The sequence below is a fragment of the Panthera leo genome, chromosome C1 (genome assembly GCF_018350215.1).
Source record: "Panthera leo isolate Ple1 chromosome C1, P.leo_Ple1_pat1.1, whole genome shotgun sequence".
NCBI classification, from domain to species: domain Eukaryota; kingdom Metazoa; phylum Chordata; class Mammalia; order Carnivora; family Felidae; genus Panthera; species Panthera leo.
The window spans coordinates 40376681-40392411 of NC_056686.1; the positions used below are offsets into that span (position 1 = coordinate 40376681).

General features: G+C 38.1%; 1 protein-coding gene across 4 annotated transcripts in view; it reads right to left on the reverse strand.

Annotated features, from left to right (window-relative positions):
- The window catches only part of FAF1 (Fas associated factor 1), a 514293-nt gene that overhangs the window by 378672 nt on the left and 119890 nt on the right, over nt 1-15731 (reverse strand). The window contains exon 3 of one of the 4 annotated variants that reach the window (XM_042951189.1): nt 8051-8103. The exons of the other annotated variants lie outside the window; for them this stretch is intronic. Within the exon in view, the coding sequence (XP_042807123.1) occupies nt 8051-8068 (18 nt within the window). The 5' untranslated portion in view covers nt 8069-8103. The remainder of the gene's footprint in view (nt 1-8050; nt 8104-15731) is intronic. 4 annotated transcript variants of the gene reach the window in all.

Below are 15731 nucleotides of genomic sequence, written 5' to 3' on the forward strand. Positions count from 1 at the left end.
TCCTCAGTACTCTATTAAAATTTCTCTCATACCAAACAAACAAACATCAGACCTGGTTTCTGTCCTCATGAAGCTTAGAATATATGAAATGTTATAGGTAATAAATAAGCAATAAACATATAAGTAAATATTTCATTAGTTTCCAACAAGGAAAAGGAACCTACACCAGATAGATCAATACAGGGACCTCAATAAGGAAAACTACTTTTAAGAGTAATGGAAGAATTAAGAGGGTTGAAAACTCATTATGCTAAGTGAAAGAAGACTGACACAAAAAGTTACATATTATATAATTCCTTTTATATAATATATCCACAACAGGAAAATCCAGAGAGACTGAAAATATATTAAAGGTTACCAGTGAGTAGGGAAAGGGGGTAAAAGGGAATGAGGAAGAATTACTTCATGAGTCTGGGTATTTTTATGGGATGATGAAAAAGTTTTGAAACTAGAGCAAGCTGGTGGTTGTACCACACTGGGAATACATTAAAGGCCACTGAATTGTACGCTTTTTTTTTTTAACGTTTTATTTATTTTTGAGACAGGGAGAGACAGAGCATGAACAGGGGAGGGTCAGAGAGAGGGAGACACAGAATCTGAAACAGGCTCCAGGCTCTGAGCTATCAGCACAGAGCCCGACGCGGGGCTCGAACTCATGGACTGCGAGGTCATGACCTGAGCCGAAGTTGGCCGCTTAACCAACTGAGCCACCCAGGCACCCCTGAATTGTACACTTTTATATGGTTCAACATATATTATGTGAATTTCACTTCAATTAAAAAAAAAAAAAGTCTATGTGAGGCAACCTAGCAATAAGCAACAACAGGAAATCCCTACTACCCCAACAAGGGTGTGGATACAAAGGAAGAAAGTGTATTAATAGAGTCCATAAACCAAGACTACCCAGTAGTAATGGGAGTCATGGAGGAGAGGCTGTCCAGAGAGAGATGGAACTCTGGAAGGAACTAGAGACATACAAGAAATGGGATCACTACAGGACACTCCACAGAAGCAGGAAGAGAAGAGTAGCAATGGCCTAGTATCTCCCTCTGCAATGTCTTCACACTGCCTGTAATAAGATGATGGCTAAAAGCCAGATGGCAAGGGAGCTTGGGTAATGTAGCTTAAGTGGATCAGCCCTATAACTCAGAACATAGCAGGAGACAGTTGGGAAATTGGCAAATGATGAGCATGAAAGTACACCAAACTAAGCAATACAGAGGAAAAGAACATAGTGCTATGACAGAAATACCTGTGATCAAGAAAAACCCTCTGAAGAGGTAAAATATTTGTTAAGATCTAACAAGATGAGCAGAAGTCAGTTATTTTAAAAACTGGGGAAGGAACATTTGAGGTAGAGGAAACAACATGTGCAAATGTTGTAAAGGTAGGAAAAAATTAGTGCATTTGAGAAACTAAAGAGAGAAAAACAGTGACAGGAGAAAAACTTCCTTCCAACCAAAGTTAAAAGTGAAATGGTCAATGTCTAAAGATATTAGCTAGATTTATGACCAGTATTTGAGTTTCTGCAAATCCTTAGACATACTGGGCCAAGACCCCTTGAAGATTAGTATGACTCAAACACCTAGAGTTTGTCATTGAAATGTCCCCCATTTAAAAAAAGCCATCAATAAAACATGATATCCATGCATCACAGTTAGTTGAACTGAACTCTTGAAGTGTGCATATCACTGTATGTAAATTACTATATTCAAAAATTTTTAATTACAAACATTTAAAAAAATTTTTAATTATAAAACAAGCCAGAGAAAAGGGCAGATTATAATCACAGAAATGACAGTGAGAATGGCAAGTAACTTCCCATCAGGAACAAAAAAGTCCAGAAGATAATGGAAAGATAATGGAATGATATCTTCAACTGACGTAATGAAAGAAAATAACAATCAACCTATAATTCTATATCCAGGGAAAATATTTGTCAAGAATAAAGGAAAAGGGAAAAATAGATGTGTGAAACAAACTAAACCTGGAAGAGTTTGCCCCCATCAGATCTGCACTAATGCAAACTCTAAAGTATATAATACAGCAGAAGGAAAATGATTCCAAACTGAAGGCAAAGATGCAAAAAAGAGCAAAGAAAATGGGGGTAACTGCAGGTAAATCTAAATGAACACCGACTGTGTAATTTGTGAGGTTTAAAAATTTTCCACAAAACTAAAGTACCTAGTGAAATAATAGTATATAAGTTGAGAGGAATGGAAATGGAAAATAAACAGTTCTAAGATCCTTACAATGTATTAACATTAGAATTTGAGAAGTCAAATATCCATTGTCTGGTTTCCAAGGAAATTTGCCAGAAGATTTTTAAAGAGTATATAATTAACAAATGGGAAGAGGAAGGGGACATGACAGAGTAACAAAATAATCAATGTTTGCTCAACATCACTGATGATCAGGAACTACAAATAAAAACCACGATGAGATTCCACTTCATACCTGTCAGAATAGCTAAAATTATCAACACAGGAAACAAAAGATGTTGGTGAGGACGAAGAGAAAGGGGAATCCTCTTATACTCTCGGTGAGAATGCAAACTGGTGCAACCACTCTGGAAAATAGTACTGAGGTTCCTCAAAAAAGTAAAAATTAAACAATTGCACTATTAGGTATTTACCCAAAAGATACAAAAATACTGATTTGAAGAGGCACATGCACCCCAATATTTATACCAGCATTATCAACAATAACCAAACTATGGAAAGAGCCCAAATGTCCATCGACTGATGAATGGCTACAAGAGAATATTGTTCAGCCATCAAAAAGAATGAAACCTTGCCATTTGCAACGATGTGGATGGCGCTACAGTGTATTATGCTAAGTAAAGTAAGTCAGACAAAGACAACGTATGCTTTCACTCATAAGTAAATTTAAAAAGCAAAACAGATTAACATAGGGGAAGGGAAAGAAAGAGAGAGAGAGGGAAGCAAACCATAAGAGACTCTTACCTCTAGAGAACAAACTGAAGGGTTGAAGGAGGGAGATGGGCAGGGAATGGGCTAAATGGGTAATGGGTGCTAGGGAAGGCACTTGTTGTGATGAGCACTGGGTATTATATGTAAGTGATGAATCACTAAATTCTACACTTGAAACAATTTTTACCACATTTTAACTAACCAAAATTTAAATAAAAACTTGAAATAAAAAATAATAATGTAACAGAAGAGGGAAAACAGAACAGTTAACAGGTGGAATGAGTACAACACACATAGTATCATAGATTTCACCCCAAATATATGAGTAATTACATTAAATCTGGATGTTGAATGTCCCTCATCATCAGGGAAATACAAATAAAAGCCACACTGAGATACCACCTCACACCGGTCAGAGTGGCTAAAATGAACAAATCAGGAAACAACAAATGCTGGCGAGGATATAGAGAAACAGGAACCTTCTTGCACTGTTGGTGAGACTGCAAACTGATCCAGCCGCTCTGGAAAACAGTGTGGAGGCTCCTCAAAAAATTCAAAGTAGAACTACCCTATGACCCAGCAATAGAACTACTAGGAATTTACCCAAGGGATACAGGAGTGCTGATGCATAGGGGCACATGTACCCCAATGTTTATAGCAGCACTCTCAACAATAGCCAAATTATAGAAAGAGCCTAAATGTCCATCAACTGATGAATGGATAAAGAAGATATAGTTTATATATACAATGGAATACTACCTGGCAATGAGAAAGAATGAAATACCATTTGCAGCAACATGGATGGAAGTGGAAGGTATTATGCTGAGTGAAATAAATCAGAGAAGGACAAGTATCATATGTTTTCATTCATATGTGGATCTTGAGAAACTTAACAGAAGTTCATGGGGGGAGGGAATGGGAAAAAATAATTACAGAGAGGGAGGGAAGCAAACCACAAGAGATTCTTAAATACAGAGAGCAAACTGAGGGTGGGGGCGGGTAGTGGGAGAGAGGGGAAAATGGGTGATGGGCATTGAGGAGGGCACTTGTTGGGATGAGCACTGGGTGTTGTATGTAAGCCAATCTGACAATAAATTAAATAAATGTCTGTATGTCTGTATGTCTGTATATATGTATGTATGTAATAAAGGGGTGCCTGGGTGGCTCAGTCGGTTAAGCCTCCAACTTCAGCTCAGGTCATGATCTCACAGTTCATGAGTTCAAGCCCCACATCAGGCTCTGTGCCAACAGCTCAGAGGTTGGAGCCTGCTTCAGTTTCTGTGTCTCCCCCTCTCTCTCTGCCTCTCCCCAACTCACGCGCGCACGTGCTCTCTCTCTCTAAAATAAACATTAAAAAATTTTAAAAAGTAAGTAATAAAGATTGGGGGAAAAATTAAAAAATAAATCTGGATGTAGAAAATGATAAAATTGAAAAGCAAAGATTAAATGGGTTAAAGATGACTCATCAACCAGCTGTATGTTATCATGGACACATTAACAATATAATGACACAGAAAGGTGAACAATAAAGAGTAAAAAGAGATATACCAAGAAAACACTACCCAGAAGAAAACTGGTGTACCTGTATTAATATTAAACGAAACAGAATGCAAAGCCAAAAGTGTTCCTAAAGAGAATAACTTAATAAGACAAAATTTCAGCCTGCTAAGAAGTTATAATGATTCTGTATGTGTGGGGTGCCTGGATGGCTCAATCAGTTGAGCATCTGACTCTTGATTTCAGCTAAGGTCATGGTCTCATGATTTGTGAGATTGAGCCTCATGTTGGACTCCGTGCTGGCAGCACAGAGCCTGTTTGGATTCTCTCTCCCCCTCTATCTCTGTGCCACTCCTGCTTGCATGTGTGCTCTATCTCCCTCTCTCTTAAAATAAATAAATAAACTTTTAAAAAATAATAATTCTGTATTTGCATGTATCTAATAATATAGCCTAGAATGAACAGCATTACCCATAAAAATCAACAAATCCACAATCACTGCAGGAGATTTTAATATACCATGTTTAGTAATTTATAGAACAAGCAAACAAAATTAAGATTTAGAAGATCTGAACTTAAAATATTTGATCCAATGGACATATATAAAAAATATTATTCCCAGCAACTGCAAACATATTTCTAAAAATATAGAAAACAGTAAACAAACTGGATCATAAATTGGGTCATTAAGTATTAGTTATCTACTGTGTTACAAATTACCATAAACTAAGCAGTTTAAAACAATAAATACTGATTATCTCAGGTTAGCACCCTAGGTATGTGTGCATGGCTTAGCTGGAATCTCTGCTTCAGGGTCTCTCACAGGGCTGCAACTGGTGTGTCTGCCTGCCAGAGTTAGGATCTCATGTATAGGCTCAACGGGGTAAGGATTTCCCCATTTCCAAGCTCATTTATATGGTTTGGGGCATGTTTCCATTCCTTTTGGGCTATTGGGAGTTCCTTGCCACTATTCCTCACCAACATGGTAACTTGCTTCATCAAAGCCAACAGGAGAGAATCTCTAGCAAGACAGAAGTTAAATCCTATGTAACTTAATCACAGAAATGATATCACTTTGTTATACGGACAGTCCCCAACTTAAGATGATTCAACTTAAGTTGCTTTGATTTCATGATGATGCAGAAACAATACACATTCAGTAAAAATCATATGTCAAATTTTGAATGTTGATCTTTTCTGAGTTAGTGATATGCAGTAAAACACTAGTGTGAAGCTAGGCAGCAGCAACAACCACAGTTCTCAGTCATCTATACAACCACAATATTGTGATTACACTTACAACCATTCTGTACACATACAACCATTCTGGGTTTTTGTAATGTTTATTTATTTTTGAAAGAGGGAGAGACAGAGCGTGAATAGGGGAGGGGCAGAGAGAGAGGGGGAGACACAGAATCTGAAGCAGGCTCCAGGCTCTGAGCTGTCAGCACAGAGCCCGACGTGGGGCTTTAACTCCAGAACGGTGAGATCATGACCTGGGCTAAATCAGATGTTTAACGGACTGAGCCACCCAGGTGCCCCCATTCTGTTTTTCTACAGCACGGTATTCAATAAATTACATGAGATGTTCAACATTTTAGCATAAAATAGGCTTGTGTTAGATGATTTTGCCCAACTGAAGGCTAATGTAAGTTTCTGAGAGTGTTCAAGGTAGACTAGGCTAAACTAAGCTGTTTGGCAGATTAGGTGTACTAAATGCATTTTCATCTTATGGTGAGTTTTTGGGGACATAACTCCATCTTAAGTCAAGGAAGATCTGTATGAGCCATCTTAGAGTCAGTCTGTCACAGAAAATACCAATAAACTGCAAAGGACTGAAATGATACAAAGTGTACTCCGCCAAATTAACATAACACTGCATGTTACCTACACTGAATTAAACAAATTTTTTTAAGCGTACCCTCACATACTGCTGTAATTATGGCAATAAAAAACATTAACAATGACTACTTTTTAAACAATCACATTTGAAATTTTATACATATACTTCTAAATATATCCTTTTGAATTCTAAACAAATATATCCACACAAATTCAAAATAAATCCACTTGAATTTGATTGCTTCCATTCCTCTGATTACACTCTCCATTGTGGCATATAACAACATATTTCTAAAAACTTCTTGACTGATAACTGAAATATCTGATCTCCTATGGATCTGTTTCTATTGTCTGTTTCTCTAGGCTTTCAGTAAAATTTTTACTTAAGGTAAGCCTTAATTTTCATTGAGTAGATCAGGTAAAATACACTGAGAGATCTATTTAAAGTTCAACTGGGTTTTGTCCCTGGAAGACATCTAGGCAAAAAGATGAATCATCTTATTGTAGTCAAGGATGGAGATGATTCAAAATTGAGCCTCATTTATTCTGAGGACTGGTCTATATTTTCAGTTTACCCTCATTCCTTAGTATTCCTTCAAGGTCCCAAATGAAATTATCTGATAGAGTGTTCACCAGGGCTCTCTGACAGGACCTAATCTACACTCTCTCTCATCTCTCTTACCTCCTACCCTGTGAAATTATGAAAAAAGAAAAAAAAAAAGAGGATAAGTGAAATCAGGAGCTTTGTAGATGGATTTAACATCAGATTAGACTTAAATAAAGGAATAATAAATGAATAGAAGATAAATCAGAGGAAAATTATCCAAGTGAAACATGGAGAGACAGAAGAATGGAATTAAATAATGACTAAAATACATATGAGGTACACAGTGAAAGATATTACACATACGTAATTAAATTCTAGACTTAGAGAGATAAAACAGAAGCTTTGTAAAAGAGACAGTGCTAATATTTCCTAAAATTGTTGGACATCAAGAGGCATAGTAAAGAAATCCTAAGAACTCCAGGAAAGATAAATAAAAAGAAAGCCACACCTTGATACATATTAAATTGCTGAAAAAAATATGTATGGGGAGAGAGAGAGAAAGAGAGAGAGAAGGAGAGAGCAACCAAAGAGGAAAAGGTTTACTGTCTAGAAGCCTAGGAGCAAAATTAAATTCAATAGCTGCTTTCTTCCCAGAAACAATGGAAGTCAAAAGAAAATAAAATGATTTCAAAGTAATGAAAATAATAAACTTTCTTCATTTAAAATTCTATTTCCAGGGGCACCTGGGTGGCTCAGTCATTTAAGCATCCGACTTCGGTTCAGGTCATGATCTCATGGTTCGTGAGTTCAAGCCCTACGTCGGGCTCTGTGCAGACAGCTCAGAGCCTGGAGCCTACTTCAGATTCTGTGTCTCCTTCTCTCTCTGCCCTCCCCCACTCATACTCTGTCTCTCCCTCTCTCTCAAAAATAAACATTAAAAAAATTTTTAATAAATAAAATTCTATTTCCAGTAAAAAAAAAATACTCTTCAAAAATGAAGTTAGAAAAAAAAATAAGGTGAGATTTTTTGTTAATACACTCACAATAAAGCAAAAACCAGAATATGTTCTTCAAGGAGAAGAAAAACGGCATGAGATGGAAGGAAATGCAGAAAGGAATAAAAAGCAACAGAGTAAATAGAATTAAATCTAAATGCATATTGACAGTATAAAACAATAATGATGTCTTATAGGACTTAAAATGTATGCAGAATTAAAACAGAACAAAATACCTGAAACAAAAAATACATGGAGGTTCAGTGTTCTTCGAATGTCCTTGCTTTGTCTGAAAAGTAGTAAAACCCTTTGTTTATATTAGGCTTTAAAAAATCAAGGGTACGTGTTTAACCTCTATCATAATCACATTAAGAATAATAGAATATATAATAAACAAAGATTATATATCCTTGTAGGATAAAATGTTAAGACATTAAAGTTACTCACTTTCGTATATACCAGGAATGAACAATTTGAATTTGAAAAAAAAAACACAGTATCATTTACATGAGAACCCCCAAAATTAAATATTTAGGTCTAAATCTAAAAAATTCCAGGTACAGACAGCTTCATTGATGAATTCTACCAAATATTTAAGGAAGAAAACACAAATCTTACATAAACTCTTCCAGAAAAAAACGGATATAACATTTCTGAACTTGACCTATTAGTGACATTGCCAGATAAAATACAGGATGCTGAAATAAACAAACAAACAAACAAACAAACATTTTTAGTATAAGCCTGCATGAGATTTTTATATGCTAAACCTAGCAACACTTTATGAAGCCAGTACTAAAATACATTAACATTACGGGAAAAAAAAATATCCTATGCCAGTTTCTCTCACAAACACAAAGGCAAAATTCCTAAATAAAAAATTACTAAAAGTACATCCAGAATTAAATGAAAAATAATAATGCAAAACATTCAAATATCAACCAGTGCTAAGAAGAAATTTTCTGTGGCCATTTCAAAGTATGCAAGGAAAATACTTACTAAACCTCAGTATCAATTATAATTGCTAAAAGATAATAAAAAAAAAATAGTAGGAAAACATCTCCTTAACTTGATAAAGGGTTGCTACAAAAAGCCTACAAGTAACATCACTTTTAGCTTCAACATTGAAATCTCTGTCTGGAATAATTCAAGGATGCCCACTAGTACCACTCCTTTGAATGCTGTACACAAGATATGAACCAGGAAATAAGCTAGAAAAAGAAATTCAAAATATTTTAAAAAATTAATGAAAACTTAAAAGCACACCATTTATAACAGTTCACAAATTTTAAGTACCTAGAGAATATCCAATGAAAAAAGTACAAGACTACAACAAAGACAACTAGAAAAGAGTACTAAGAGACAATAAAGACAAGTTAAAAAAAAAAAAAAAATGGAGTGATACTCTATGTTCAAGGATTTGAAGACTTTATGCTATAAATATGTTCATTCTCTTTCAAATTCATCCTCAAACTCAGTATAATCTCAATTACAATTCTGGCAGATTATAGGAAGTGATAACTGGATTATAAATATATATGAATATGCAAAGATCAAGAATCATCAAGACAATCTTGGAAAAAACAAAGCTTAAAAATCTACACCCCATCTCGGGGCACCTGGATGGCTCAATCAGTTAAGCGTTTGAATCTTGGTTTGGGCTCAGGTCATAATCTCACGGTTTGTGGGTTCAAGCCCCGCGTGGGGCTCTGAACTGTTACACAGAGCCTGCTTGGGATTCTCTCTCTCTCCTTGTGTCTCTCTCTGTGTCTCTCTGCCCCTCCCCTGCTCATGCTGTCTCTGCTGCTCTCAAAATAATAAACTTAAAAAAAAAAAAATCCTCACCCCACCAGATTATCAAGATTTTTAAAAAATCTGACAGTCAATAAAACAGGGTAGTACCAAAGCAAGGAAAGACAAATAGAGCAATAGAACTTTAATAACTGAGAAATGGATCCACACATATATGAATATTTTATTTATGATAAGTATGGCACTGTAGAGAAGTAGGGAAAGAATGGTCTTTTCAGTAAATGATAGTAAGTCAAATAGATATCTGTGAGAAAAACAAAAAACAAAAAAACTTGACCTATTCTCATACACGTAAAAACAAAAATCAACTCCAAATAAATTACAACTCTAAACGTAAAAGGCAAAAACAGTAAAGCTTCTAAGGAAAACATCTAAAAGAACAACATCTTCATGATCTTGGAGCAGGCAGAGATTTCTTTAAACACAGGAACTATAAAAGCAAATTCAATAAAGGAAAAGGTTAATAAATGAAGCTACATTAAAATTAGTCTTTCCTGCTTGATTCTAGAAGATGGCAGCTAAGAAGGATGCTGGGCTCACCACGTCCTGCTGATCGCTTAGATTCCACCCACATCTGCCTAATTTACCCCAATAACCACCAGAAGACTAGCAGGATGGACTCTCTGGAGCCAAGCGTAGACGAGAGGCCCACAGAAGAGGGTAGGAAGGGAGGAGAGGTGGTGCGCACTACACAGACTGGCGGGAGGAAGCCGGGGCGGTGGAGGGGCAGCCAGCCAACCCGGCAAGACAGAGTCCCCGAGTCTGGCGTGCAAAAGCGGAGGGGCCAGACAGAGCATGTTCTGACAGCCAGTGGGACTTAACATCTGGAATGTTTTATGTCAACAGCTCTATTCGGAGAGCGGGAGGGAGAGTTGTTGAGCCCCAGAGGACAGAGCTCAGCTTGGTGGGAAACAAAGGCGATGGGAAGCACCATCTCCCTCACCCATCCCCAAGCCAAAATCCCAAAAAGAGTCACTTCCCCTCACGGAACTTGTTTGCACCGAGCAAACACAAAACGCTGTGCTTCTGCGGATCCATGCCTCCAACGGATCAGCCTCCATCCCAGTGCCGCAGGGCCCCTCCCGAAGCGGACCACCGAAGGCAAAGCCAACTTAGCCTGGCCCTCCGGCCCCTGTGCACCTTGCAGATCCACCCCGCCTAATACGCCAGATCCCATCGAAGCAGCACCACAAGCCTGGCAGTGTGCAAGCAGCCCAGACAGAGGCCACACCACTCCACAGTGAGTCCTGCCCTTGGGAGAGGGGAAGATAAGGTACACACCAGTCTGACTGTGGCCCCAGCGGCGGGCTGGGGGCAGACATCAGGTCTGACTGCGGCCCCGCCCACCAACTCAAGTTACTCCAGACAGCACAGAGGAAGAGCCCTGCAGTTCCCTGCCACGCCAGGGACTATCCAAAATGACGAAATGGAGGAATTCTCCTCAAAAGAAACTCCAGGAAGTAGCGACAGCTAACGATCTGATCAAAAACGATTTAAGCAATATAGCAGAAAATGAATTTAAACTAATAGTCAGAAAATTAATCGCTGGGCTTGAAAAAAGTATAGAGGACAGCAGAGAATCTATTACTACAGAGATCAAGGGACTAAGAAACAGTCAGGAGGAGCTAAAAAATGCTATAAATGAGCTGCAAAATAAAATGGAGGTGGCCACAGCTCGGACTGAAGAGGCAGAGGAGAGAATAGGTGAATTAGAAGATAAAATTATGGAAAAAGAAGAAGCTGAGAAAAAGAGATATAAAAAAATCCAGGAGGATGAGGGGAGACTTAGAGAACTAAGTGACATAATTAAACGAAATAATGTACATAATTGGATAATTGTACATAATTGGGATTCCAGAGGAGGAGGAGAGAGGGAAAGCTGCTGAAGGTGTACTGGAAGAAATCATAGCTGAGAACTTCCCTAAACTGGGGAAGGAAAAAGGCACTGAAATCCAAGAGGCACAGAGAACTCCCTTCAGACGTAACTTGAATCGATCTTATGCATGACATATCATAGTAAAACTGGCAAAATACAAGGATACAGAGAGAATTCTAAAGCAGCTAGGGATAAACATGCTCTAACATATACAGGGAGACCGATAAGACTAGTGACGGATCTGTCTACTGAAACTTGGCAGGCCAGAAAGGAATGGCAGGAAATCTTCAATGTGATGAACAGAAAAAATATGCAGCCGAGAATCCTTTATCCAGCAAGTCTGTCATTTAGAATAGAAGGAGAGTAAAGGTCTCCCCAAACAAAGATAATACCTATCCTTCTCAAGCTTTTCCAAAAAATTGAAAGGGAAGGAAAACTTCCAGACTCATTCTATGAAGCCAGCATTGCTTTGATTCCTAAACCAGACAGAGACCCAGTAAAAAAAGAGAACTACAGGCCAATATCCCTGATGAATATGGATGCAAAAATTCTCAATAAGATACTAGAAAATCGAATTCAACAGCATATAAAAAGAATTATTCACCATGATCAAGTGGGATTCATTCCTGGGCTGCAGGGCTGGTTCAACATTCGCAAATCAATCAACGTGATACATCACAATAAAAGAAAAGGTAAGAACCATATGATCCTGTCAAGCGATGCAGAAAAAGGATTTGACAAAATTCAGCATCCTTTCTTAATAAAAACCCTCGAGAAAGTCGGGATAGAAGGAACATACTTAAACATCATAAAAGCCATTTATGAAAAGCCCACAGTTAACATCATCCTCAATGATGGGGAGGATCAATGGGGAAAAGCTGAGAGCTTTTTCCCTGAGATCAGGAACACGACAGGGATGTCCACTCTCACCGCTCTTGTTTAACATAGTGTTGGAGGTTCTAGCATCAGCAATCAGACAACAAAAGGAAATCAAAGGCACTGATATTGGCAAAGATGAAGTTAAGCTTTCACTTTTTACAGATGACATGATATTATACATGGAACACCCGACAGACTCCACCAAAAGTCTGCTAGAACTGATACATGAATTCAGCAAAGTCGCAGGATACAAAATCAATGTACAGAAATCAGTTGCATTCTTATACACTAATAGTGAAGCAACAGAAAGGCATATAAAGAAACTGATCCCATTCACAATTGTACCAAGAATCATAAAATTCCTAGGAATAAACCTGACCAAAGATGTAAAAGATCTGTATGCTGAAAACTATAGAAAGCTTATGAAGGAAATTGAAGAAGATATAAAGAAATGGAAAAACATTCCATGCTCATGGATTGGAAGAATAAATATTGTCAAAATGTCAATACTACCCAAAGCTATCTACACATTCAATGCAATCCCAGTCAAAATTGCACCAGCATTCTTCTCGAAGCTAGAACAATCAATCCTAAAATTTGTATGGAACCACAAAAGGCCCCGAATAGCCAAAGTAATTTTGAAGAAGAAGACCAAAGCAGGAGGCATCACAATCCCATACTTTAGCCTCTACTACAAACTGTCATCATCAAGACAGCATGGTATTGGCACAAACACAGACACATAGACCAGTGGAATAGAATAGAAATCCCAGAACTAGACCCACAAACATATGGCCAACTAATCTTTGACAAAGCAGGAAAGAATACACAATGGAAAAAAGTCTCTTTAACAAATGGTGCTGGGAGAACTGCACAGCAACATGCAGAAGGATGAAACTCGACCACTTTCTTACACCATTCACAAAAATAAACTCAAAATGGTTAAAGGACCTGAATGTGAGACAGGAAACCATCAAAATCCTAGAGGAGAAAGCAGGGAAAAACCTCTCTGACCTCAGCCGCAGCAATTTCTTACTTGACACATCCCTAAAGGCAAGGGAATGAAAGCAAAAATGAACTATTGGGACCTCATGAAGATAAAAAGCTTCTGCACAGCAAAGGAAACAATCAACAAAACTAAAAGGCAACCAACGGAATGGGAAACGATATTTGCAAATGACATATCGGACACAGGGCTAGTATCCAAAATCCATAACGAGCTCACCAAACTCCACACCCGAAAAACAAATAACCCAGTGAAGAAATGGGCAGAAAACATGAACAGACACTTCTCTAAAGAAGACGTCTGGATGGCCAACAGGCACATGAAAACATGCTCAACATCGCTCCTCATCAGGGAAATACAAATCAAAGCCACACTCAGATATCACCTCACGCCAATCAGAGTGGCTAAAATGAACAAAATAGGAGACTATAGATGCTGGAGAGGATGTGGAGAAACAGGAACCCTCTTGCACTGTTGGTGGGAATGCAAATTGGTGCAGCCACTCTGGAAAACAGTGTGGAGGTTCCTCAAAAAATTAAAAATAGACCTACCCTATGACCCAGCAGTAGCACTGCTAGGAATTTACCCAAGTGACACAGGAGTGCTGATGCATAGGGGCACTTGTACCCCAATGTTTATAGCAGCACTCTCAACAATAGCCAAATGATAGAAAGAGCCTAAATGTCCATCAACTGACGAATGGATAAAGACATTGTGTTTTATATACACAATGGAATACTACGTGGCAATGAGAAAGAATGAAAGATGGCCTTTTGTAGTAACATGGATGGAACTGGAGAGTGTTATGCTAAGTGAAATAAGTCATACAGAGAAGGACAGATTCCATATGTTTTCACTCCTATTTGGATCCTGAGAAACTTAACAAAGACCATGGGGGAGGGGAAGAAAAAAAATGGTTAGAGAGGGAGGGAGCCAAAGCATAAGAGACTCTTAAAAACTGAGAACAAACTGATGGTTTATGGGGGCTGGGAGGGAGGAGTGGGTGGGTGATGGGTATTGAGGGCACCTGTTGGGATGAGCACTGGGTGTTGTATGGAAACCAATTTGACAATAAATTTTATAATAAAAAAAATTAGTCTTTCCTCCTCATTAAGGACCCCATTAAAAGAACACAAGGCAAGCTACAGAACAGAAGATCTTTACAACACATATAACAAAGAGCTCCCAGTCAGAAAACATCTAGAACTCCTACAAACCAACAGGGAAAAAAACCCATATTCCAATAGAAAAATAAACAAGACATTTAAATGGATACTCAGAAGGGAGCATACCCAAATAACCATTAGCAATCAGGGAAGTACAAATTAAAACCACAATGAAATGCCTCTACCTGTTTAAGAGAAAGGATAAAATAAAAAGTTGACAATACCAAGTACTGGCAAGGATGTAGAGCAACTGGAACTCTCATACTCTGCCCACAGTAATATAAATTGTGTAATCACTTCTGTGAAAGAGGTAGTGTGATACAGGCAGTCATAATGTGGAAGAGGGGTGGAGTAGCGAGGTGCATTATTGCATGGAGCTGTACTCTAACATGAAGGCGAAAAGTGGAACCAGACCAGTCAGAAAGGTCTGTTGTTTAGTGGGACAGAGTACACAAAAAGGTACTATCCTTTAACTACTTATTCAGTAAAGTCTCACAATTTGGCTTTCACAGTGTAACCCACTGTGAAATACTAACATTGTTTGCTGTAAACTATAAACTGATTCACCCTCAAATAAGCGACCTCTCATTGCAGCCTAACCTCAACAGTGCTGACACCCACTTGACGTGTTCCCCAACACATTCCATAAGAGGAAAACAGGCATATGTGCCAGGGTCAGTAGGAAACTGAGACTGCTGCTCAGGATTAAGGGCAGTTAAAGGTAACACCCCTTCCCAAAAGTCCATTCCTCTTTCAGAGTATTTTGTACTACTGAGTGGAAACATCAGGAAACCAAGAAACTACCCACACACCCTTCTCTTTTTCCTATTCCACTTGTTTCTTCTAAATCTGGGCAGCTACACTGCATCCCATAACTGAGCTGCCAATTATTGACAAACCAAAGCCCAGCATTTCAGTTGTTTAAACCTCATGACCCAAACTGCTCTTTCAAGTGAGTAAAATTTAAAAATATTTCATTTTAAATAAAAAAGCATTATTAGTAGCTTGAAAAGAATTGCGAGGTTATATAAGTAACAATAGTTTGGTCATTAGAATTTGGCATGCATGCACTACCAAAACCTTGGCACCTTACTTTGTCCCTTTTAAGGTCAGGTAGGCTGACGGAAGGTATCTGCATCCACAGCACAGAAATTTAGACTAAACACAGACTGTTTAAC